Source organism: Apodemus sylvaticus (genome assembly GCF_947179515.1).
Source record: "Apodemus sylvaticus chromosome Y unlocalized genomic scaffold, mApoSyl1.1 SUPER_Y_unloc_2, whole genome shotgun sequence".
In the NCBI taxonomy this organism is placed as follows: domain Eukaryota; kingdom Metazoa; phylum Chordata; class Mammalia; order Rodentia; family Muridae; genus Apodemus; species Apodemus sylvaticus.
Window position 1 is genome coordinate 673,347 of NW_026262996.1, and position 25,962 is coordinate 699,308.

General features: G+C 38.3%; 1 protein-coding gene across 5 annotated transcripts in view; it reads left to right on the forward strand.

The window, feature by feature from the left end:
- LOC127676085 (lysine-specific demethylase 5D) overlaps nt 1–22,340 on the forward strand; it is a 63,863-nt gene extending 41,523 nt beyond the window's left edge. The window contains exons 12-27 of one of the 5 annotated variants that reach the window (XM_052172005.1): nt 4,565–4,746; nt 4,841–5,003; nt 8,008–8,127; nt 8,252–8,446; nt 8,721–8,902; nt 8,979–9,103; nt 9,247–9,394; nt 15,173–15,269; nt 16,098–16,456; nt 18,157–18,295; nt 18,931–19,110; nt 19,247–19,384; nt 19,598–20,194; nt 20,618–20,699; nt 20,829–21,028; nt 21,115–22,213. In XM_052172005.1, the coding sequence (XP_052027965.1) occupies nt 4,565–4,746; nt 4,841–5,003; nt 8,008–8,127; nt 8,252–8,446; nt 8,721–8,902; nt 8,979–9,103; nt 9,247–9,394; nt 15,173–15,269; nt 16,098–16,456; nt 18,157–18,295; nt 18,931–19,110; nt 19,247–19,384; nt 19,598–20,194; nt 20,618–20,699; nt 20,829–21,028; nt 21,115–21,459 (3,252 nt within the window). In that variant the 3' untranslated portion in view covers nt 21,460–22,213. Of the gene's footprint in view, nt 1–4,564; nt 4,747–4,840; nt 5,004–8,007; nt 8,128–8,251; nt 8,447–8,720; nt 8,903–8,978; nt 9,104–9,246; nt 9,395–15,172; nt 15,270–16,097; nt 16,457–18,156; nt 18,296–18,930; nt 19,111–19,246; nt 19,385–19,597; nt 20,195–20,617; nt 20,700–20,828; nt 21,029–21,114 lie in introns of all 5 variants that reach the window. The other 4 variants (XM_052172009.1, XM_052172008.1, XM_052172006.1 and 1 more) reach the window with 4 other exon arrangements.
- The last annotated feature ends 3,622 nt before the right edge of the window (nt 22,341–25,962 follow it).

The following is a 25,962-nucleotide window of genomic DNA, read 5'->3' on the forward strand; positions in this document are numbered from 1 at the left end:
TAGGAGGTCTGGGAGGGGAGAGCATTTAGGTGAGAGACCAGGAGTTAAAACTGGACATCCATACATGAGTTCAAAGGGTGAGATAAGAAGAGGTCGCTTGGGGAGAGCTCATAGCCTGAAAAAAGCCAGAGGTAGGATTTTACCCAGTCAAGGTGAAGTTCCTGTGATAGCTTAGCAAGAGTGGTTTTTAAAGAGCGATTAGTTCTTTCTACCTTACCTAAAGATTGAGGATGGTAAGGAATGTAAAAATGCCAAGGGAAGTTTAAGGCCTTAGATAGACTCTGAGAGATCTGGGAAGTAAATTCAGGACCATTGTCTGACTGAAGGGAGGCTGGAAGACCAAATCGGGGGATGATCTCTCAGAGGAGGAGATCAGAGACTGTCTGAGCCCTTTTGTTAGTGGTGGGAAAGGCTTCTACCCACCCTGAGAAGGTGTCCACCAAGACCAGGAGGTACTCAGCATGCTTGACTGTAGGCATATGGGTAAAGTCAAGTTGCCAGTCGGTTCCAGGAAGGGAACCTCTAGTCTGATGGGTAGGGAAAGGGGTACTACAGTATCTCAAGTTGGAGTCTGACATCTGACAGATTTTACAAGAAGCAGTGATAGATTTTAAGAAATTTAAGTCTTCAGGAGTAGGCTGTAAGTGGGTCTTAACAAAAGAAGATAACGCTCGGCTGTTAGTATGAAAGAGTTGGTGAAGATAGGATAGAGTTTGGCGAGTGTCAGGAGGTGGAGGTAGAGATGTGGGTTGTAGTGTAAGGATGTCTTGGGGAAGGTGAGATGAGTTTAGCCCCCTAAGGGCCGCAGCTCTAGCTGCCTCATCAGCTCGGTTGTTTCCCTTGGATACAATAGAGTCATCTGTCTGGTGGGATCTGCAATGGACAATCCCAATAGCTGTGGGGAGATGGGAGGCCTTTAGCAAGGCTAAAATATGGTTTGCATTAGTTACTGATCCTCCTGTTGTGGTAAGTAACCCACACTCTTTCCAGATAGCAGCGTGGGACAGGAGGATATGGAAAGCAAGTTTGGAATCTGCATAGACATTGAGGGATTGCCCCTGTGCCAATTGAAAGGCACGGGTGAGAGCTATCAGCTCAGCCTGTTGATTAGTGGTGTGCACAGGAAGGGCCTGTGCCTCTACCACCTCGGTGTCTGATACTATGGCATAGCCAGCTTTTCTAGTCCCTTCATATAGAAAGGAGCTTCCATCTGTGTACCAAGTATAAATGGCTTGAAGCAATGTGCCCTCCTGTATGTGTGAAGCATGAGGTAATAGTTGTTCTAAAGTCTCAGTGCATGAATGAGATGGGGAGTGGTTAGTATTAGGTCAGGGGAGAAGAGTAGAATTTTATTTTTATTTTATTTTATTTTTTTGGTTTTTTGGATTTGGTTTTTTTTGGAGACAGGGTTTCTGTGTGTACCCCTGGCTGTCCTAGAACTCACTCTGTAGACCAGGCTGGCCTTGAACTCAGAAATCCGCCTGCATCTGCCTCTGCCTCCCAGAGTGTTGGGATTACAGGGGTGTGCCACCACCACCCGACTGAAGAGTAGAAATATTAAGAGGACGACATGATTTGAAGGTGAGCATGGAATCCTCTATTAGCGCTACCTGGAGAGAAAGAACTCTGGAGGGAAGTAGAGTCTGCAAACTTTTGTAAGTTAGGAGCTGTGACGGGTTATGAGAAGAGAGCACAGTTATGGGAGACCCCAAGGTTAGTTTCTTTGATTCTCGAATTAGGAGTTCAGCAGCTGCTAAGGCACGAATACAAGTTGCCTATCCCTGAATGGTTAAATCCAGTCTTTTTGACAAGTATGCCACAGGTGCATTTGATGACCTAAGACTCCAAGGGCAAATCCCTCCTTTTCAGTTACATAGAGAGAAAAAGGGCGAGTCAGGTCAGGGAGATGTAAGGCTGGGGCCTTGAGGAGAGCCTGTTGGAGCCTCTGAAAGGGCTTGGCAACAGATATGAGAAGAGGTTCGTGGGTGGGGCCTAATGCTGCCTCGCATAAGGGTCGAGAGAGGAGGGAAAAGGAAGGAACACAGGAACGTAAAAAGCTAGCCATTCCTAAGAATGATAAAATCTCTTCCTTTGTAGAAGGAACAGTTAAAGACTTAATCAGATTCTTTCTATGTAAGGTAATAAATATTATTAACCCAATAAGCCTTATGGGTTGGGGTAATTGTTAATCCCAAATAGGTAACCTGAGGAGTGGACAGTTGAACTTTAGAAGGAGAGACCCTGTAGCCTCGACTGGAAAGGAAATTTAGAAGAGTAGAGGTGTCAGCTTGGTTAATCTCTAGAGATGGGCTACAGACAAGGACATCATCTACATAAAGAAGAATTTTAGATCTAGGGAGAGATAAAGAAAGTAAGTCAGAAGCTAGAGCCTGGCCAAATAGGTGTGGGCTGTCTCGGAATCCCTGAGGTAGAACAGTCCAGGTAAGTTGGGTAGAAAAGTGGGTGTCAGGATCTGTCAGGTAAAGGCAAATATGTTCTGTGACTGGGCATCAAGAGGGATAGAGAAAAATGCGTCCTTTAGATCTAGGACTGAGAAATGAGAAGTTCCTGAGGGGAAGTAGAAAGAAGTGTATAGGGATTAGCTACGACAGGATGGAGAGGAACCACTGAGGCATTAATGCGCCTGAGGTCTTGAACCAGGCGGTAGGTACCGTTAGGTTTATTAACTGCTGGTATAGGGGTATTGAAAGGAGAAGAGGTGGGACGAAGAAGCTTTTTCCTTAAGAGGTCAGAAATGATAGGCTTAAGTCCCCTGAGGCTCTGGAGAGAGAGGGGGTATTGAGCTTGGGTGATGTACCTGGTAGGGTCCAGTAACTGGATGACAACAGGAGAATGATGTCTAACAACAGAGGGGTTCTGGATGTCCCAAACTCGGGTCCACCTGAGAAGCTGGTAGAGGAAATAACATGTTAGTGTTAGTAGGTTGACTGGCTAGAAGGAGAAGTAGGGGAACTGCTGGCGAGCTTGGGTTCAGGCGAGTGGGGGGGGGGCAAAAGAAATTGAAGCTCCCAACTTAACTAAAATATCTCTTCCTAATAAGGGAACGGGAGAGGTTGGTACTACCAAAAAGGAATGGGTAAAGGGTATATGTCTAAATGTGGAGCTAAGTGGTGGGGTCTGATGAGGAAGGTAAGGCTGTTCTCCTTCCCCAGCATTAGGAAACCGCACAGGTGAATTGGATCCCCCAAACTCTGTCAGGACTGAGTAAGTGACTCCAGTGTCCAAGAGGAAGGAGATGGACTGCCCACATACCCTGATAACTGCTTGGGACTCCCTGGTGGTGATGGGCGTGGTTGGGTTGAGGGAGCTCCAGATTGTTCGGTCATCCATAACCAAGCCTAGGAGGTCAGCTGGAGGGGTATTTGGATGGGATGGTCCTCTGTTCTGCATGACATGAGGGCAATCGACAGCCCAGTGTCCCTCACAATGACACCTAGGACATGGTCCTTTTGGCTTGTGGGGGAGGGGAAGGGGGGAGGAAAAGGAGACACGGGGAAAGAGAAGGGCCTTTTTTGCTAAGCTTTGGGAGGAGAAGCATGCAACAATCAGGTAAGATCTCAGGTAGTCTAGAACCAGTGCCCTCTGCTACCTGAGGATGGCCAAGGAGGTGGGTAGAGACCACCTATATGAGCATTAAGCTTAGGCAGGAGGAGAGATGGGGATAATAAGTTGTTAAGGGCATATATTTTAAGCCAGGAGGTTTTTGATCCCAGCAAAAGTAGTTGTGCTAGAAGGCACATTCTGAAGTAATAAAGCTGTCTGAGTGTTTTTCATCCACAGAGCATAGGTGACCCAGAGAAGCTGGGTTGATGGAGCTAAGCTAAGCTGGGAAGAACAAAAGGGAGGGGCCAGAGCACTGGCAGCTGCAAGGTCACACACAGCTCCTGGGAAAGCCAGTATCATGATTTTAAAACTATCCACAACAAGTTTCTATTGGATATTTGGCAAAGCCTTTTTGGCAACAGTTATCCTTGACTCCATTCTGCAAGAATAGTAGAATATTGTTTATAGTGTCAGGAGTAGGCTCCCTCCCATGGCAGAGGGTCTCAAATTGGGCCAGTCTGGCTGACCATTCCCTCAATCGCTGCCCTATCTTTTATTCCTGTATATCTTGTAGGCAAGAAAGATTCTGGACTCTTAATATATATATTTTGAACAGTAATTCATATAAAATGATCATTTTTATATTAAGATTAAGTAATTACTACATATGTTGATTATTAAACTTAAGTTAGAACTTCTTAGACAAAATAAGAAAAAGAGAAGATAAAATCGCTTAAGATTAGCATTTAGAAAGAGTTCTTACTGGGTCATAAAAACCTTCATTCGCATTATTATCTTTAACATGATTATAGTTTTGTTTTGTAGAAAAGAAAAATTGCACTCAGAAGCCATATATATATATATCTTCTAAGCAACTATAAGTTATGTGGTGCATTATATTCTAAGAAAACAAGTTATTTTTGTCTGTAGATTTGGCTCATTTTATCTTTCTTAGTCCAGTCTTACCTGCTACCTACAGTGTAACTCTGTGACTCAACAGGAATATGCTACCAGTGGTTGGAATCTCAATGTGATGCCGGTGCTGGATCAGTCTGTTCTTTGCCACATCAATGCAGACATCTCAGGCATGAAAGTGCCCTGGTTATATGTGGGCATGGTGTTTTCAGCATTTTGTTGGCATATTGAGGATCACTGGAGTTATTCCATTAACTACCTGCACTGGTGAGTGACACACCAATACCAGGAATATATCAAGACACCTCCTATATTCAAGGATACATCTAAACTTCATGTATCTGTTCTCTCTCTCTGACAGGGGTGAACCAAAGACCTGGTATGGAGTACCTTCTTTAGCAGCAGAACACTTGGAGGATGTTATGAAGAGACTTACACCGGAGTTGTTTGAGAGCCAGCCTGACCTCCTGCACCAACTTGTCACACTGATGAATCCCAACACTCTCATGTCACATGGAGTGCCGGTGAGTATCTGTAAATGAGGCTCAAGGGAATAATGCAGCTTTTTCACAACGTGCACGCACATACACAGACGCACACAGACACACACACACACCACAGAACAATGATTTTTTCTTTTCTTTTTTCTTTCTTTTTTTTTTTTTTTTTTTTGGTTTTTTGTTTTTGTTTTTCCAGACAGGGTTTCTCTGTGTAGCCATGGCTGTCCTGGCACTCACTCTGTAGACCAGGCTGGCCTTGAACACAGAAATCCGCCTACCTCTGCCTCCCAAGTGCTGGGATTACAGGCATGCACCACCACTGCCCGGCAATCGGATTGTTATGTAACAGCATAAAAAGAATCTTAGAACCAGTTGCATTTTAACATTACTGAGTATAAGTGCTAACTTTATAAGACCTCAACACAGGAAATTGAAATTGCATTATAGATTTGGGAAATTTAATCTTATATCTTGTTTTACAAGAGAAGTTATTGGAAAACAAAGTACTATATTTTGCAACATTTTGTACTTTTTCTATTTCAAATTCTCAACTCTGTTTTTGTCTCTCGTACAAATACATAATTATTTCTACGTTTCTTTATCTGAGCAGAATGAACTTGAAACTTCTAATGGTCCCTTTTGTTCTGACATTTTCCGGTATGTCACGTTTTGATTTTTAATATTACTCCTATTTCAAAACAAAAAATCATACTGAATATCAGTGATGCAACTATGCAGGCATGTAATTATAAATTTCTTTCATCATTCTAGTAACAATATTTATAAATTTTTTTATATATACTTAGAACATGCTTCCATGGCTTGAATTTTTAAAAGTTGATAGGTACACTTTATCAGTTTACTAATTATGTAGATCAGCATTTTATTATGTTTTTATGTTCAACTTTATCATTTAATGTATCAGCCATTCTATCAGAACCTCTTGATCTTTATTTCCTGTGACAGGTTTTACTTTTTCTGATACTACTAGAGTCATCTGCCTTTATTTCATCACTAGTCCTATAGTATACTTGTAACTTTAAGTATTAAAGAATCCTTGTTGGTTGTTGTGGTTTTGTTTTTTTTTTTAAGATTTTTATTTTATTCATATAAGTACACTATAACTGTCTTTCAGACACACTAGAAGAGGGCATTGGATCTCATTACAGATGGTTGTGAGCCACCATGTGGTTGCTGGGATTTTAACTCAGGACCTCTGGAAGAACAGTCAGTGCTCTTAACCGCTGAGCCGTCTTTCCAGCCCCCTTTTTTTTCTTTTTTACCACATGTGGTTAGATCTCTTTTTTGGTCATTTTTGTCTTATTTATTTGTTTGTTTGTTTGTTTGTTTATAGAAAGTGATCCTACTAAGGAAACTATCTACCATCAAACCTTTGGATTTGATAGTAGATACTTTACTACAAGTACAACAACTCTCCTTACACAAAACACCACACAAAAGATTCTTAGTTATGTCAGACATTGCAACATACGCTTATGATTCGAATTTTCAGCACTCTAAAGAACACAATTGAGATGTCTTTGTGGACAACAGAGACACTAACATACATACAAAGAGTATAAAGCAAAAGCAAAAAAAAAAAAAAAAAAACCAAAAAAATAAAATTAAAATAAGTAAAATTATAAAAATAGGAAAAACAAAACAATGGTCCATGAAATGAAATGTTTATTATAGTCAAGAACTTTTTTGGGTAAAAGGAATTAGCAAGTATCTTTGTAACAAGTTGTTCAAAGGAGCAAAGGTATAAAACAAACAAAAAGACCCAATACCTAGAAAACTATGGTTACTATCAGTATAACAATGTATATGGAAAAGGAGGGAGGGAGAGAGGATATTTTAGGAACCAATGAAAGAACAATTTCCTGATTTAAAAGTAAATATCCAAGGAGCTCAAATATTGCAAACTAGAAATAGTAGATTGTACTGTATAAGTTTTTAGTCTCCATGAATTCACTCTCTATCCATTTCTTAAAAACATACTCTTAAAGTAGGTCATTTATTATGGATAACTAGCTTCTGTTTGTATAACTTCAATAGAGTTAATCCTTACTAAAGAATATGTGAGTACATCATTGTTTTTTGTGGATACATAATACTCCATTGTATAGATATTCGTATTTTCTTTACATATAAGTTGATGAACCACTCAGCTGATTTACTTTCAGCTGTGGAGACTGATTCTGTTGTCAACACTTGTTTACAAATATCTGTTTAAATCTTTGTTTTAAGTTGTTTGGTGTAGTCTCAAGTATTATTGCATAAACAATGCATAGTTTTCTCACATTCTGAGAAACCAACCATATCACATTCCTGCTAGTTGTGTGTATATCCCTAATGTTTTCATATTCACATGACAGAAGTTTTCTTTTTGCGTCAAATGATAACCAAGACTTGTGTTCTCTGTATTTTTTTCACAGTTGTGAAAAATTGACTTCATAATGCCACTCATATTTTGACTTTGATTTTACTAATAACTAATTGTGTAGAGCATCTTGTCATTTGCTTGACAAACTCATAAAATTTTTTCTTTTTATGTGTCTTATTGAGCTTTGTTCCTCTAGCAGTACAATGGCCTCTCTTAAACAAAATCTTTTATTTGAGTCTTTCACATAATCCGTTTTGAGAAATGATTTAAGTGTGGGCTTAAAATTGTTTTAGCTATCACTACCTGCATGAACAGAATGTCAGAGATAAGAGATATGAGCGCTTAGAATTTGATCTCCTGGTTTTTGTTTTTGTTTGTTTTGTTTTGGGGGGGGGTTGGCTAAGAATCTTTTTGTTATTGTATTTTCTGTTCTTTGAATTCTATATCATTTTACTTTATAGATTCTTCTGAGTATATCACATTTAGTCTTCACAATCGCATTTTCTTTCTTCACTCATACATTTGAAGATAGTCTTTTGTTTCTAATCTTTATTAAATCCTTACAATTTTGTGCCATTCATAAGTTTATCTTTATCATTATTTCTAACATACACTACTTCTGATTTTTCTTCTGTATTTCAGGTTGTTCGTACAAACCAGTGTGCAGGAGAATTTGTCATTACTTTCCCTCGTGCTTACCACAGTGGCTTTAACCAAGGCTATAACTTTGCTGAGGCAGTGAACTTTTGCACTGCCGATTGGGTAAGTCTAGGATGTGATGGGCCTGCAGGTAGTACAGTAAAAAGAGTATGAGTAAGGGTTATTTTGGAGAAACTACACTTCGTGGTTTCCAGGTAGGCATGTAGAATCTCGAACACACTTACAGCTACCTGTTGGACGCCAGTGTATTGAACATTACCGCCGGCTCCGGCGCTATTGTGTCTTCTCCCATGAGGAGCTCATCTGCAAGATGGCTGCATTCCCAGAGAAGTTGGATCTAAATCTAGCAGTGGCAGTTCACAAGGAGATGTTCATTATGGTACAGGAGGAGCGACGCCTACGAAAGACCTTGTTGGAGAAGGTGGGTGGTAGAAACTAGGGCTAAGGACTGACTCATCAAGTATACACTATATAAGAGACACAGATCCTATTGAGTAAGCACTTTATGCCTTCTCTTTAATTCATGCTATTGGAATTATAAGGGCAAAGACTATGTGTTTATGTGTTTTTCTTCCAATTTCTCTACAGCTATCCTTACAAGCTTAAGCCCACAGCAGGGCTCAGTATTGGCTGAGGTGGGGTGTCCACAACACTGCTCCTAGTCTTTACAGTATATGTGGGTTGAACACCCCCAGGGCATCACGGAAGCTGAGAGAGAGGCCTTTGAGCTACTCCCAGATGATGAGCGTCAGTGCATCAAGTGTAAGACCACGTGTTTCCTATCAGCCTTGGCCTGTTATGACTGTCCAGATGGTCTTGTCTGCCTTTCCCATATCAATGATCTGTGCAAGTGCTCAAGAAGCCGACAGTACTTACGGTGAGTATGGATCTTATATGTAAGAGATAGAAAAAAATACAGATCTGGGTCATATATTCTTTTCCTGGTCTTCCAGATACAGGTACACATTGGATGAATTGCCTGCTATGCTACAAAAGCTGAAGACTCGGGCTGAGTCATTTGACAATTGGGCCAACAAAGTACAAGCAGCCCTAGAGGTCGAGGATGGACGGAAACGGAGTAAGTAATAGAAGCTGAAGAACCTTTAAGCTATTTATTGATTTATTTAAGCCACTTATTTATTTTTTACTTACTTTCTTCAGTATTCTAAAAACCTTCTATATTCCCATAGCACTCTCTTACAACTTCAACTCTTTTTTTAGGTTTAGAAGAGCTAAGAGCACTGGAATCTGAAGCTCATGATAGACGATTTCCTAATAGTGACCTACTTCAGCGATTGAAGAAATGCCTAACTGAAGCAGAGACTTGCATTTCCCAAGTTCTAGGACTGATCAGTAACTCAGAGGACAGGTATGTTAGAAAAGCAAGCAAAAGTGATTGGGGATTTAGTTAAGTGGTAGAATTTTTGCCCAACAAGTGCTAGACTGTGGGATGTCAGGAACTTCAAGAATGAACAAGGAAGAAAAAGCAGACAAAAGTAGGTGAATATATAAAAATATATAAAAATAAATAACAAAAAAGAATCTGTAAGCTAAAAAAAGAATTCTTGTGCCGGGCAGTGGTGGTGCATGCCTGTAGTCCCAGCACTTGGGAGACAGAGGCAGGAGGATTTCTGAGTTCGAGGCCAGCCTGGTCTACAGAGTGAGTTCCAGAACAGCCAGGGCTACACAGAGAAATCCTGTCTCCAAAAAACCAAAAAAAAAAAAAAAAAGGAAAGGGAAAGAAAAGCAAAGAAAAATAAATAGTGCATTCTCATCTAGTATCCGTATTACCATTGCTGAGCATGATATCTCCCTTGTTTAGCAGTTATGTATGTATGTATGTATGTATGTATGTATGCATGCATGTATGTATGTATGTATATACATGCATCCCAAACGTTGCCTGCCACCCCTCACATAGTCCCTTTCTCATCTGTCTACCATTTTCCACTGAGAATGTGGGCCCACATCTTCTTGGTATCTCCCACCCTGGTGTATCAAGTCTCTTCAGGATTAGGTTCATCCTCTCCCACTAAGGTCAGACAAGGCAGCCCTTTTGGGGAGCAGATAACCACAGTTAGACTACAACTTTAGGGAAGAGTCTCCACTCTGTTGGGCAACCCACCGGGGTGGAGTTCCAGCCCATGTATCCTCTTTGGTTGGTGGCACAGTCTCTGAGAACTTCTAGGGGTCCAAGTTATTTGGCTGTGTTGGTCTTTCTGTGGAGTTCCTATCCCTTCAGAACATTCAGCGCCACCCCTAGCCCCCAATTCTTTCATAAGGATCTTTGACCTCTGTCCAGTGTTTGGATGTGGATAACTGCATCTTTTTCAATCAGCCTCAGGTAGAGTCTCTCAGAAGACAGTAATGGGAAATAGCCTTGATTGGCACAGGAGAAAATTGGCATAGAACACCAGTGACTCAAGCTCTAAGATCAACAGTTGATAAAAGGGTCCTTCAGAAAGTAAAAAGTTCTGGGCGATGGTGGCACATTCCTGTAATCCCAGCACTTGGGAGACAGAGGCAGGAGGATTTCTGAGTTCGAGGCCAGCCTGGTCCACAGACTGAGTTCCAGGACAGCCAGGACTACACAGAGAAACCCTGTCTCGGAAAAACAAACAAAGAAACAAACAAACAAAAAAAACAAAAACAAAAAACAAATCCAAAAAACAAAAGAAAAAAAAAAAAAGAAAGAAAGAAAGGAAGAAAGCAAAAAGCTTCTGTAAGGCAAAGGATACTGTCAAATAGGACAAAATGACAGCTTACAGATTAGAAAAAGACCTTCACTAACCCTACATCCAACAGAGGGCTAATATCCAAAACACATAAAGAAATGAAGACATTGCTTAGCAGCCTTTAACTCCAATTAGACAGATATTGGTTTCCACCAAAATATAAGTATGACTTTTGTATGTGGGTGTGGATTGAACTCAGAGTCTCATGCTTCTGAGACAAAATCTTAATGATCTAGGTCTACCTTTGTCAATCATTAATAAAGAAAATTCATAAAGACTTGTCTGTAGGCAGATCTTACAGACACATTTTTCTCAATCGAGAATTCCTCTTCCCAAATGACTTTGTTAACATAAAACTAGCCATTTGTTTTTCTTCCTTTGGGTACTTTCTGTTCACTTTCACAGCATTTTTTTAGAAAACAATTTTGTTACTGGATACTAGCTTTGTAAATTTTTTGTATAGTCCACACACTATTCATTCAGTTGTGTACCTTGCAAGTATGTGGGCTGCCTCTTCAAAATTTTCTAGAGAAATTTTAGGGTCATTAAATCCTGTTTTTTAGTTATTGATTTTATTTCTTGTGCTAGCAAAGACCATTTAACAAAGGTTTTTACCTGTGACATAAATGGACTTCCTTTTTCCTTCTAAGAATTATGGGTTGCCAGGTCTGATGTAAAGAATTTTTATTCATTTGTATATGAGCTTTTTAAATTGTGAGAGGAAAGTGTTATAGAAAATTTTAACCTTGATCCAGACTAAAAAGTCACCATGGGTTAAGAGTCAAAAAACAAACCAAAACAAAACCATGGCCCTGAGAGCTGGCCAATTGCAGATAAAAACAGCCCAGATAAAATACAATAAGTAATAACTTGGGTATATCTATAGAAAATTAGGTCTGATAACATAGAGGATAAATATGTCCTCAGGTCTTATGCTATTTAAAGACTTAATGTGTATATTAAAAGTTTTGTGTGTTTTATTGAAAAACTAAATAATCAAGATGGCTTAGAAACTGTGGGTTGAGATGAAAATTTTCTACAACAGGTAAAACTTATTTTCATTTTTTTATATTGAATTATGTTTTCCAACACCATTTCCTGAAGATGTATTCTTTTGTCATCTTTTGGACAAAATTCAGGTAGTTATTTTTATAGACTTAGTGTTCATGTTCTCTGTTGAATTCCATTGATATCTTTCTTTGGTTTTGCCAGCACCATACTGTTTTCATTTTTATGGCTCTATATAACTTGAAATTCAGCACTGTGTTGATAGTAGAGATTTTGTTTACTGTTGCTTTGGGTATCTTTAACCCATTTTCTATGTGTATGTAAAAATTTTGGGGTTAGTTTTTCTCCATAGGTGAACAATGGCTTTGGAATTTTTTGAGTTTCTTTAAACTTTGTTATAAACTTTTAATTCTGTGTTTAGATTTCTTCCCAAAGAGTTTGTTTATTGTGTTTGTGTATGTGTGTTATGTATTATGAAAGGAATTTCTCCTCCCTGGTCTGTCTCAGTATGTTTGCCATTAGTATCTAAAAAAGCAACTGTTTTTGTGTTAATTTCCCTGCATCTGATGAAATTTGTTTGATTGGGGTTTTTTTTTTAACTTTTTCTTTTTTATTTTTTCCTATTCCTGCTGAAGTCTGTAGTATCTCATGTAAAAATCCTATATGTGTGAATAGGGATACTTTGGGATCATTTTCTATTTGTATCTTCCTTTTCCTGCTGCTGTACTGTTGCTGTAGTTTAGACTGAAACAACCATATTTTTTAGCAATGGAGACAATGGACATCTTTTGTCTTGTCTCTAATCTTAGTGTAAATTCCTTGAGCTTTTCTATGTTTAACATGGTGATTGCCTTAATTTACTCATACATAGCCCTTTATGTGTGAACATAACTTTTCTCTAGTTCTAATTTCCCAATACGTTTAATGTAAAGTAACATTGGCCTTTTCACAGGCATTTTGTGCCTCTAATGATCATGTATTGATCTTTGAGTCTATGTGATGAATAGCACTGATTGACTTAGGTATAATGACTATCCCTAGAATAAAACTGCTTGGTCTTCAGACATTTTTTTTTAACAAGAGTTTAAATGAGTTTGCTTGTGTTTTTGAAAATTTTTACATCTTTATTCATCAGATAGATTAGCCTGAAAGATTCTTTTTGTTTTGTCTTTAATCAGGTTTGGTGTCAGGGTATACTGGCTTTCTGAAAAGAATTTAGAATTCCTTTCTTTTTCCATTTCAAAGAATAATCTGAGTATTGTGGGTAGTAGTTCTTTATGAAGTTGTAATAAAACTCTGATAAATCCACTGCTAGTGTGCTTATTTTTAGTTAGGGAACTTTTTATTGTTCAGTCCTACACTGACTACGGATTTATAAAATTATTCATCTTGGCTTAGTTTTGTAATGTTATATACATGTCAGATTTCATCCATTTCTTTTGGACTGTTTTTTTTGGGGGGGTAATAGGAGAGGAAGTCTAGTTGTTTTTCTTTTGTTGAGTTCTATACTTGAGTCCTCATTTCAGCCTATGCCCTTTTCAATGTTTCTATCTACTGTTGTGAAGTTTTGGATTCTCACTCTTCTACTTACATTTTCTTGAGCATCACTTAAGCATTTGGTCTCCTTAAGCATTTTTTTTTTTCTAAATTTCAAGTTGTTCCTTGTATCTTTTCTAAACTTCTTGAGTGACGTTAATGAATATATGTTTATTCTCTTAAATTCTGTGTCCTAGCATTCACATTGACAAGCATTTCTACAGGGTTGGTAGGATTTAAAGTGAATATACTTGCCTGTGAGTTCTTGCAGTGAGATTTGAGCATAAGGACCCCATTTGCTAGTTTTGGGTTTGCTGAGTTGGGGAAGAAGAGAAGGTATTGGGCAGAAATGAGTCTAGAGGTTAGAAATGCTTAGGTGAAATGAAGTCAGTTGGGAAGATGGGGCTGGATGTGCTTCTTATTCTAAGCCACCAGTGTGGGGTAAGGTTGAATATGATGTGGAAGAGTCCTGTGATTTTGGAGAATCCTGGGCAACTCCTGGCTTACACCTAGAGCTCTGCAGTGAAAGCAGAAATGCCAGACTAGACTAGTACAACACTAGTAGGATCCAGGCTAAATCTAGTAGGGTTGCACAAACTATGTGGATGGGGTGGTCAGGGGCATTCACCAGCCTAGCCTTTAGAGAAGAAAAAGTGGGAAGTCTGGGGGAACTATTGGGATAGTCAAGGTCGACCACAAGATAACATAAGCACCTGAAGGTGATTTCAGTTAGGGTTGATCCTCATAAAGCCTAGAGCTTAGCTGTGGTGTGGGCAGGAAAGGTCAGAATAGGCATGAAGTGTAGTGCCCTAAAAATGCCTAGAGGTTGGGCAGGTAGCCAGACTAGACCAGGACACTGGCTGAGATCTAAGGTACATCTGGAAAGTTTTAGGAAAATAATGATCAAGTGGTGTCTTAGTCAGGGTTTCTATTCCTGCACAAACATCATGACCAAGAAGCAGGTTGGGGAGGAAAGGGCTTATTGATCTTACACACATAATATTGATTATTCCACATAGCTGTTCATCACTAAAGGAAGTCAGGACTGGAACTCAAGCAGGTCAGGAAGCAGGAGCTGATGCAGAGGCCATGGAGGGATGTTTCTTACTGGCTTGCTTCCCCTGGCTTGCTCAGCCTGCTCTCTTATAGAACCCAAGACCACCAGCCCAAAGATGGTACCATCCACAAGGGGCCCTCCACACTTGATCACTAATTGAGAAAATGCCCCACAGCTGGATCTCCTGGAGTCATTTCCCCAACTAAAGCTCCATTTTCTGTGATAACTACAGCCTGTGTCCAGTTAACACACAAAACCAGCCAATATAGGTGGTTAGGAATACTCATCTGGCTAGACTCTAGAAGAGGATTTGGGAAGCATTACTGTGCAGTAGGATGGTGGTAAAGGTGTCAATTCTTCAATTTTGATAGGTAATTTTGTTGAGTACAATAGTCTAGATTGACAATTGTAATTTTTCAGAGTTCTTCTTTATACTTGACTCTTTTTCTACTTTTTGTTACCTTTCCTTATTCCTCATTTTCAATATTTTACTGATAATATATCATGAAGAGGTTCTTTTTTGTCTATTTTGTGTTCTGTAGGGTTTTTGTACATGGAGAGGCATCTCTTCCTCAGAATTGAAAAACTTGCATGATTTTACTTAAAATAAATTCTACGTCTTTGCTATGGTTTTTTCTATGTCCAATATACATATATACATATTCATGTATATGTGTATATATGCACACATTCATATACATGCATATATATTCAAAGTTGTAATGTAACGGAGAAATATAGGGTTCAAATTTGTTTTTTATCAGCAAGGTATTGGCAGGTTTACTAAATACAATCCTGTTTCTTCCTACAGGTTAGAAACACCACAAATCACCCTGACTGAACTACAGATTCTTCTCAAACAGATGGGCACTCTGCCCTGTACCATGCATCAGATTGATGAACTTAAGGTGGAGTGGCCAGGGATAGTGAAATTACTGTTACAGGATATTCATGAAGGGAATCTCACATAATAAGGGAGTCATAAGAACATGATTCTTGTAAAGAAACCACCTTCCTCCTGTTTCGTTTTTTTTTGGGGGGGGGGGAATTTTTTTGTTTTGTTGTTTTTGGTCTGGTTTATTTCAGTTACACTCAGCAAGCATTTACTGAAAGAAGGAATTAATCTTGAATACAGAAAGTCAGTATTAGGGTTCTCCAGTGAAATGAAAAAGATGTACTGGAGTAACTTACAAGCTGTGGTGTGAGATTACTCACCAATAGTAGTTGGTTCCTGATAAAAAGGCCAAGAAGTAGTAGTTAAAGAACTCCTTATAAAATCAGGTTCATTCCTACCATCAAAGGAGTCTGTTCTCATACTGCCCTTATCTTATACTTTAGTGTTATACTATAAGAAGTATACTTTAAGTAAACATTATATTAAAGATACTAAACAGGTATTAAAACAGCTTACTCATGAAAGGCTGACTTTTGTTACTAGAAAATGGAACTATTAGAACTATTTCCTTTTCCGGTTTCAAGAGGCTTTTCCCAGTGACAAGATTGTATTAAGTCATTTCAGAAAATTAAATTAAATTTAGATCAGATTATTAAAAGAATATGTAGTATTCTGGCAAAGTATCTCATAAAAGAGAGAATATAGAAGGGAAAAAGGATGGAGGGTGAGGATAAATTAATAAAAATCTATTAAAAAGAATTATAGATTGATTGATTATTTAGATAGATTATTTAGTTATTTAGAGAGCTAAAATCTTTATTTTTATTCTAAAATGTTGCAGGATGTTCTTCAAGAGGTGGAAACATACCAAATTGAGACCCGTGAGGCTCTTACTTCACTGCCTTATAGTTTAGAAATACTTCAGTCCCTGATGGAAAAGGGTCAGCAGCTTCGTGTGGAAGTGCCTGAAGCTCATCAACTTGAAGAGTTGTTGGAGCAGGCAAAATGGTTAGATCAAGTAAAGCAGGCCTTGGCTCCCTCTGGCCAGCGGCATTCTCTGGTCATCATGAAGAAGCTTTTAGTTATGGGAACCAAAGTAGCCTCCAGCCCTTCTGTGAACAAAGCTCGAGCAGAGTTACAAGAACTGCTGACTATTGCCGAACGTTGGGAGGAAAAGGCCCATTTGTGCTTAGAAGCTAGGTAAAGAATAATCTCTTGCCATTTGTATTCTCTTTGTGGCCTTTAATGAGACTGCTTCAGAATATAATTTTCATTAGATATTTTAGACCGCATGGTAGTACCTATGCGTCTTAGGTTAACCTAGTCCTGTATATGTAAAATGTCATGCAAATCTCTTAAGGTTTCTTTTTTTTTAAAGATATATTTTATTTATATGAGTACACTGTGGCTGTCCTCAGACACAACAGAAGAGGGCATCAGATCTCATTACAGATGGTCGTGAGCCACCATGTCGTTGCTGGGAATTGACTTTCTTAAAAAAAAAAAAAATCAAATTTTCAGACTTAAAATAAGAAAACCAATAAGATGAAAAGCAATAAAATAAAACATTCAGACATAAAAACATGAAGTCCATTTTGTGTTACACACTAGTAAGAAAAGGGCTTGCCCAGGGCTGTGACCAATACATCAAGTGATACTTGAGTGGAGAAAAACAATTATTTTTCTCCCAGCACCTATCAATTACAATTAGCCTTCTGGTTAAGGATGGTAATTTGTGTCAACTCTCAGTAGTAGGATCTTGTCTCATTTCAACTTGTATATATCACATGTTTAATGTCAGAACCTCTTTGGGTTCACATGTGTACCAGTCCAGATGACACTGTTTTTGGAGCCGTCCTCTATCTCTGGCTCTTACAAACAGTCTTCCTCTTCTGCAAAGATTCCTGAACCTTAAGCAGAGGAATTTGATTAAATAATCACATTTCAGGCTGAGTGCTAGATCCAAAAGTACTCATTCTCTGCAATACTTCAATTGTAAGTCTATGTTAATTCTCATCTACTACAGTAAGAAGTTCTCTGATGAAAGTTCAACAATCTTAATTCCCATTTACTGTTAGAAGCTTATCTGATGAAAGGTGAACAGTGCTCTTCTTATCTGTACTTACAGCAGAATGTCATTGGGAGTCATTTTAATGCTATGTTCCTTTAACAAAATAATAGTAGTCTTGTCCCTACAGTGCCCTAACAAGACATCTTATGCTACCAAGTGGAGCCTCCAGTCCCAGAAATAGGTTATATCTTGTTGAGTTAGTGGCCCAAGGAGTTCTTTGGTTCCTTAACCCCCAAGTCACATGCTTTAGCCTAAACTTTTGATTAGTCTTCATTACCATGCTAAAGATTCAACATGCTTACATAATCAAACAGAAAGAAATTGATCTGGTTTCCAACTAGAAACTTTACCCACAACTGACTATATTCATTTGCTGATTGTATCCTTCACTCTAATTAAGGGGAAAGATAATTATCAATACCTCTCAGGTGCAAAGCTGAATGCTAGATATTGATGCAATAGTGGCATAAATGTTATGAGAGTAACCAGCCATGTTTTGCTTGGATTTATAGCCCATTCATGAGATGAGATCCATACATGACATCTCTAAAATAGCCAAGGACCTGAAAGGCATAGGCTTGGGGGAAATCTTTTAGAACTTTAAAGGAAAAATTGTCAATGTATTCCTTGACTGAGTTTGTTCTCAGATTATCAACATTATTAATGCAATATATATAGGTCACCACTGTGTCCTTACTAAGACAGCACTATTATTCACTTGCTTTATCAAAATTTTTATTGCTTATACTTTTAGCAATAGTATATACTATAACTATATACACACAACTATAATATTAAATACAAGTTTCTTTTTCCCAAATATTTTTAGCCAAAAGCATTCTCCAGCCACTTTGGAAGTTATAATACGAGAGGCAGAAAACATCCCTGTCTATCTGCCTAACATCCAGTCTCTGAAGGAAGCTCTGACTAAGGCACGGGCTTGGATTGCTGATGTAAATGAGATTCAAGTGAGGATCATGGTTTCTTCTTCTCTTCCTCCTGCTCTTCTTCCTCCTCCTCTTTCTTCTTTCTTTTAGATTATGTATGCAGTGCTTTGCCTGCATGTATACCTGTAGGCCAGAAGAGGGCATCAGATATCATTGCAGATGGTTGTGAGCCACCGTGTGGGTCCTGGAATTGAACTCAGTTCCTCTGGAAGGACAGCTAGTGGTCTTAACCTCTGAGCCACCTCTCCAGCACCCAGAGGATCACATTTCTCACTTTGCACCCAGACCTGGAAGATGAAGAGAGACCATTTTATTTCAATTTTTTATAGAGTTGGGGTTGTGGGAGGAATTGGAGATGAAAGTTAGCTAAGTTAAGGTTATCACGATAAAAAACAAGGAGGGAGAGAATGATTCACGTTCAAACACACAAAGAGTTGGCCAAAACAAGAGTACAGAAGGAAATGATCAGATCAGCCCTCATTTTGATTCTGAGTGAGCAAAAGGAAGAATTTTGTGAGAAAATTAGTGTGCCATTTTTCCTTTTTTGCAAAATAAGTCTGTTTTTCATTCATACTGTGATTATTCGACATAATATATAACCTTACTCAATAAATCTAAACATAATACTTCACATAATCTAATTGTACCTACCTCAGAATGGTGATCACTACCCTTGTTTGGATGATTTGGAGGGCCTTGTAGCTGTGGGTCGGGATTTACCTGTGGAGCTGGAGGAACTGAGACAGCTGGAGAATCAGGTACTGACAGCACATTCCTGGAAAGAGAAAGCTTCTAAGACTTTTCTCAAGAAGAATTCTTGTTACACACTTTTGGAGGTGAGATCTGATTCCTGTTACCACATCGTTTTCTGTGCCTGACCCTGGTTAGTGAAGAGCACATAAGTGAACATGAATTTTTGAGACATATCAGGAAAATGAAGGACAGTAATCCCTTTCTTCTATCCGATAATAGGTTCTCTGCCCATGTGCAGATGCTGGTTCAGTCAGTACCAAGCGCAGTCGGTGGATTGAAAAGGAGATGGGGTTATACAAATATGACACAGAATTGCTGGGGCTGTCTGCACAGGACCTCAGGGACCCAGGGTCTCTGGTAAGCAGCTTGACACAGATGGAGAAAATGTAGCTTATGAGTATCTCACTGAAAAGAAGGTAGCCTAAGCCATGGTTTGTTATATGGGTTGGTTGCCTATAAGCATACCATTTATACCCCGAGCCTATTATTTATATTGGGAGAAGAATAAAGGGGATAATCTAAGAAGAGGATGGGATACTTAACAGCTTTTCTCTGTACTGGGTTCAATAGATCATGGCCTTTAAGGAAGGGGAAGAGAAAGAAAAGGAAGGTATCTTGAAGTTACGTCACATCAACTCAGCCAAGCCCAGTCCAATGTCCTCACCGATGAATGCCTCTGCAACCTCCATCTGTATATGTGGGCAGGTCCGTGCAGGAGTGGAAGCTCTGCAGTGTGATCTCTGTCATGACTGGTTCCATGGACAATGTGTGACTGTACCCCATCTACTCAGGTCACTAAGGGCCAGTCATACCTCATCTCAACTGCTAGCTTGGTGGGAATGGGACACCAAATTCCTGTGCCCACTGTGCATGCGATCAAGGCGTCCACGCCTGGAGACCATCTTGACATTGCTAGTAGGACTACAGAGACTGTCTGTAAGGCTGCCTGAGGGTGAGGCCCTACAGTGCCTCACAGAGAGAGCCATTGGTTGGCAAGGTCGTGCCAGACAGGCTCTAGCTTCTGAGGACGTGACTGCTTTGTTGAAACAACTGGCAAAATCCCGCCAACAACTACAGGATGAATTGAGACATGAGCAGCCCCCTACCTTGCCTTCAGGCCTTGAGTCTGACTGTCTCACAGAGGATAGTGGCAAGGATATTCTTAAGGTAAGCTGTCCAGCCCACTTTTTAGCTTCAGATATCTATATTCTAGACTGTTAAGACTGTCCTTAAGAATCTACCTTTATCAGTGTCCTTTGGGTCAGTCCCTCTCCCCTATCCTGTATCATTCTAGATTCCTAATACTCATAATACTCTAGCAGTGGTTCTCAGCCTGTGGGTCATGACTCCACAGAGGTTGAATATCAGGTATCCTGCATATCAACTATTTACATTACAGTTCATACCAGTAGCAAAATTACATTTATGAATATCAATGAAAGGGCCACAGCATTAGGAAGGTTGAGAACCATTGTTCTATGTGCTCTCTGTTAGGAGTAAAAAAAGTTTCATTTACACTGGATATAAAGAGCATGGTTTATCCTTTTTTTCAGTTTGATTAAAGTAATCCATTCCTCCTCTTCTTCTTAGGAAGAGGAGGAGTTGGTACTAAATGAAGACAGGTTGAAAAGTTCTGAGAAGATTGTTCCAAACGAAAATTCATGTGAAAGAGGTATGTCTAGGTGTTGTTAGGCTTATGAATAGATACCACCAAATGACTGTCTGTGTTTTTTAGCTCTTTTGTAGTAAGGAGAATTAGACCAAGATCATATACTAAAAGAGCTATCCCCAAACCCTCCAGATGAGGAACTGCTGCCTTCGCTTTTATCCCAATTAACTGGTCCAGTACTGGAACTGCCTGAAGCTACCCGGGCCCCCCTAGAGGAACTTATGATGGAAGGAGATCTACTTGAAGTTACCCTAGATGAGAACCACAGCATTTGGCAGCTGCTGCAGGCTGGGCAGAATCCTAATCTAGAGCGAATTCATACACTTCTAGAGGTGAGGAGATGTGTTATGGATAGTCCTTGGTATCAGTACAAACATGAACCACATATACCTTATTTTTACTTGTCTGTGTATTGTAGCTTGAGAAGCCTGAGAATCCAGGGAATTGGTCAGAGGAACAGACACCAGAGAGGCGGCGGCGGCGGCGGAGGCAAAAAGTGGTTCTGAGCAGAAAGGGTGAGGAGTTTACTCAAAAAGAACTAGAAATAAAAAGAGTCCGGAGTTCAAGAATTAAGCCTAAGGGAGAAAAATTTCAAGAACCAATACATGGGGACAATGTGCTCTTGACACACCATACAGAACATACAAACATCTTAAAAGAGCACATGAACAGTGTACAAGGAAAGGATACAAGCCCTTCATCTTCTTTTCCTTCCCTAACACCTTTGCGACATCTATCTTATTTTCATCAGCAAAAATTATAACAGTAGTGTGAGATTGTTCTTTAGTCCTTCTCCTTCATTAGTCTTTCTCCATCCCTTGTTCTTTCCTTCCTTCCTTTCTCCTTTCTGTTGCTCCCTTTCTTTCCTCCATTTTACTCTATTCCTACAGCTTCCTCTGCCCTTAAACCCCCCAGACCCTCCAAAAGTATTTATTTCTTATCTAGAATTTGACCACAAATTATTTTATCCTTACTCCTAATATATTTTTGTGCTGTAGTTCCTAAGAACTATTTCCTGTATGTGTTTTTTAAAATTTCATCAGCAATATTCCTAGGACTAGCATAGATAAAGTGATGTCCTTAGTTACCTGTATTATAATCTGGAGAAGCAAAAAATAAAATTTGAGAATGATAAAGTTTATTATCCTTTATTTTTAAATCCTTTATCATCCTCTATGTAATCCCCACATCATCTACTTATTAAAACAAATGTCTTTTAGTTTATATTTTCATTCTCTCCATTACCTTTTTCTCTTTGGTTCACATTCTAAAAGAACACTGTATTTTGTAATTCATAAAGAAAAAGAATACGGTAATGCAAACTTACCATAGTTATTTATTTTTAATTTTGTTTCTTTTGATGTTGTTGTTGTTAAAAATAAAGCAGTATGGTTGGAACTGCATCTGGCTTGTACTTTTTGATCTATGGGAATAGAAAAATCAAGGATGGAAATCATTGTTATTGTGGGAATCAACAAAATTTGTTTCTGGACTTAATACTTGTCTGTATCTGGGTTCTTGATTCTCTTTGTTTCTTGATACATGTTGTCTAGGTAATGCCTTCATAGCTGTAATTAATTTCCTAGTAACTGTCAAATAAGATGATTCCTCTTACTTTTTCTTCTACAACAGTGTTTTATTGAACTCACAATGGCTTCATTTTTCTTACGGAATTGCTTTTGAGTCCTAAATTTTATAACTTAAACAACTTTATTTTTTACCCCCTAAGGTCTATTATTCACTCTTATTCAATTCATTGGTTGTCCTACTTTATTGTATAAGGTATAAATAAGTCAAGAGCATATAATAATATCCATCAACTCAGACACTATTTTACTTAATTTCTTTCAATTATCAGACACTATTTTACTTAATTTCTTTCAATTATCAAGCATCAACCTTTTTCCTATGGTTAACCATACTAGTCTTCTTGTTCGTAGTTAATCTCTTGTTTTTCTACAGACAGTATATCATGAAGCTCAAGTTTATTACTAAAAAATAATCATGGTCCCCTGCCCCAGTTTTGTTTCTTTATATAATAATGTTTAATTAATTTATTTATTTTCAAGTAATAAACTTCTTTATATCATTTCACTCAAATATAGTTTTGATTAAATATTCCCTCAACCTTTTCCTCTCCCATATCTCCCTATTCTCATCCTTGATTAAACCCTTACTATTTGGAGGCTGGAGAGATTGCTCAGTGGTTAAGAGCACTGGTTGCTCTACCATAGGACTTGGTTTCAATTTCCAGCACTCACATAGCACCTCACAACCCTCTGTACTCCAGTTCCAGAGAAACTGATGCCCTCTTGCAGGCAACGATGTGGGCAAAACAGCAATGCATATGAAATAAAAATAAATGTTATTTTTTTAAAAAAATCATTAATTATTCCTCCATTCCCTGTTATTCCCTCTATTGTATAGCCTGTATTTCTTCTTATGGGGCTCTTTCAAGTTTCTACAGTGCCCAGAGCTAACCATCCAATTGTAAGTATCCAGAGCTAGGATATCCGTATTAGTGAGACTATACAGTATTTGTGTGAGTCTAGCTTAATTCATTCAGTATAGTTTCCAAGTTCTCTTTTCCCTAAAATAACATGATTTCATTTTAGTTTATAACTGAAATGAGTCCCACTGTGAATGAGTAGTATAATTTCATTATCAGTTCATCAGCCGATCTGCCTACTATGAATAGATGTAAGTAGGCAAATATCTCTGCAGTAAAATATGGGAAACAGTCTCATTCACAGCTTTCACAAAATAAATCCACTCGTGTTTATTTTTCAAGAAATTCAACCAAGGAAGTGGAAAAAAAACGGTAAACCACAAACTTTTAATAGTCAAGAGAGAAATTAAGAACACTACAAGATAGGTGCTATGCTTATGAATTTAATTAAGCAAGCAATATTGTAAAAGTAACTACCTAGCCAAAAGCAATCTATAGATTTATTTTAGTACCTCTTAAATCCCAGCAACAAAATTACAAAATTAGAAAGATAATCTTTTTCTAAAAATGTAAGTATGAGTGATTTAATTACAAAAATCCCAAGGGAAAAAGATAAGGTAAGCCATACCATTATGCATGATTTTAAAGACTCTCAGAAACATAGTACCAAAACCAGCACACTACAGGCACAAAAAGAGACATAAATATCTACGGGACAGAATATGATATCAAGGGCTGGAGAAATGGCTCAGTGGTTAAGAGTACTGACTGCTCTTCTAGATAGAGGTCCTGAGTTCAAATCATGGTGGCTCACAACCATTTGTCATGGAAGCCGATGCCCTCTTCTGGTGTGTCTGAGGACAGCTACAGTGTACTTATATATAATAAATAAATAAATCTTTAAAAAAATAAAAAGGGAGGAAATAAATTTATAAAAAATAAATAGGATATCAAGTCATAGTCACACAAAGCTGCAGCTACTTGGTTCTTTTTAAAGAGGCGAGAAGCCGGGTGGTGGTGACGCACACCTGTAATCCCAGCAATAGGGAGGCAGAGGCAGGCAGATTTTTTGAGTTCGAGGCCAGCCTGGTCTACAGAGTGAGTTCCAGGACAGCCAAGGCTATACAGAAAAACCCTCGAAAAAAACAAATCCAAACAAAAAATAAATAAATAAAGAGGCGAGAAATATAAACATTTTTTTTTTTTGAAGAAAAGACTGCCTCTTCAATAAAAACTGTTGGGAAAAATGAATATTCACACAGACAATATTTTTTTAAATAGTAGAAGATTTTTTTAAATCTTAATTGGAATAGGAGTTAATTACTAAAAGGCCTTATGTTTTCAAACAGATCCACAGGGTGTTTTTAGAATTGAGAAATCATATATACAAACATACACACACATACACACACACTTTTATAGGCTGCATCTACTAGTTTCTGAATTAGTTCTGCTGAGGGAATGAGTACTGGCTGTATACAAACCATGCAAAGATGTTACAGTTTTTGTAATAATGATTTACCTTGTGGTTGTCATTAGTCATATTAGTCATAGCTGGAGCAACAATAGTGTTCATCAAAAGAATTTAGGGAACAGAGGTTTGGGGCGAATCTTGGTATATTCAGTTTGTAGTGGTGATAAAGGAAACCTTGAACTGCCCTACAGGTCCTCCTTTAATTATCCTAATAACTTTTTTTTTTTAATTTCTAGTTTTTTGAGTCAGGATATCACTTATCTAAGGGTGGCCTCAAGTGCTTGACTTATGCATTGCTAGGGATTAAATCAAGGTTTTTGTGCATGTTTGACAATCATTCTGCCAACTGAGCAATTATGTATGCCCTGTCACCATCACCATTTATGAGTATCTTAATCTTTTTTTTATCCGATATTTGCTTACTCCTACAGTTGGTAATTTCATCTCACCATGTGTTTTTGTTATCAACATGGCCATGGTAAGAATTCTTTCAAACTTTAAGTTCTTTTTCTGTTAGGTACATGCTCCGTTACCAGTTAGGAAAGTCATGTCATATTATTTCCATGTTATTCCAATTCATCACTTTGCTTTCTGTAATATCCTTATATACAGTTCAGCAATTCCTATCATGAGAAGATGAGTTTGTGTCTGATTTCCAGTGAGATTTTCATCTTTTCCCTGTAAGACTGTCTTTGTTATCCTTAGTTCTCCCAATATTCTGCTCATGTGTACTCTCCAAGAAGACTGAGACTTTCGTCTTCTGAGCCTTCACTAAATTTATTTTTAATAATTTCTCCATGACAGGCATTTTTTTAGTATGATTCTTCAAATTCTCCTAGTTTCTATATAGTTCTAAACTGCTTCCACGTTTGTTAAATACTGTGATAATGACTCTACACTCTGAATATTAATTTATGTTATTTTCATACTTAGAGTAAGTAATCAAAAATCTGAGCCACACTTTTTTTTGTGACAGCCTAAAGGACATGTGAGAAGGAAGCAATTGTTCTTTGCCTGATTGCCCTCACTCTGGCTAGTAAGTTTATTCTCTCATTGGCCTTAAAGCTTTATTCAGGATTCTGGCATAAACTAAAGAACAACTGAGACATTTTCAGTGGTGAAGGCTCTGTGACAAAGTAACAGGTTTGATTTCCAGCTAGAAAGGAATTTTCTCTTCTATCTAATCCTGCAATATAACAACCAATCTTACTTGCCTTGGAGTTCCAGTACATTCAACCTTTGCAACCTAAGCTAATAAATAGCTGTAATAGATTATGGGATCTTCTGTGCCTTACCTAGAGTAATGTTTCCTTTACTAAAAGGAGCAAACACGGAAGTTGAAA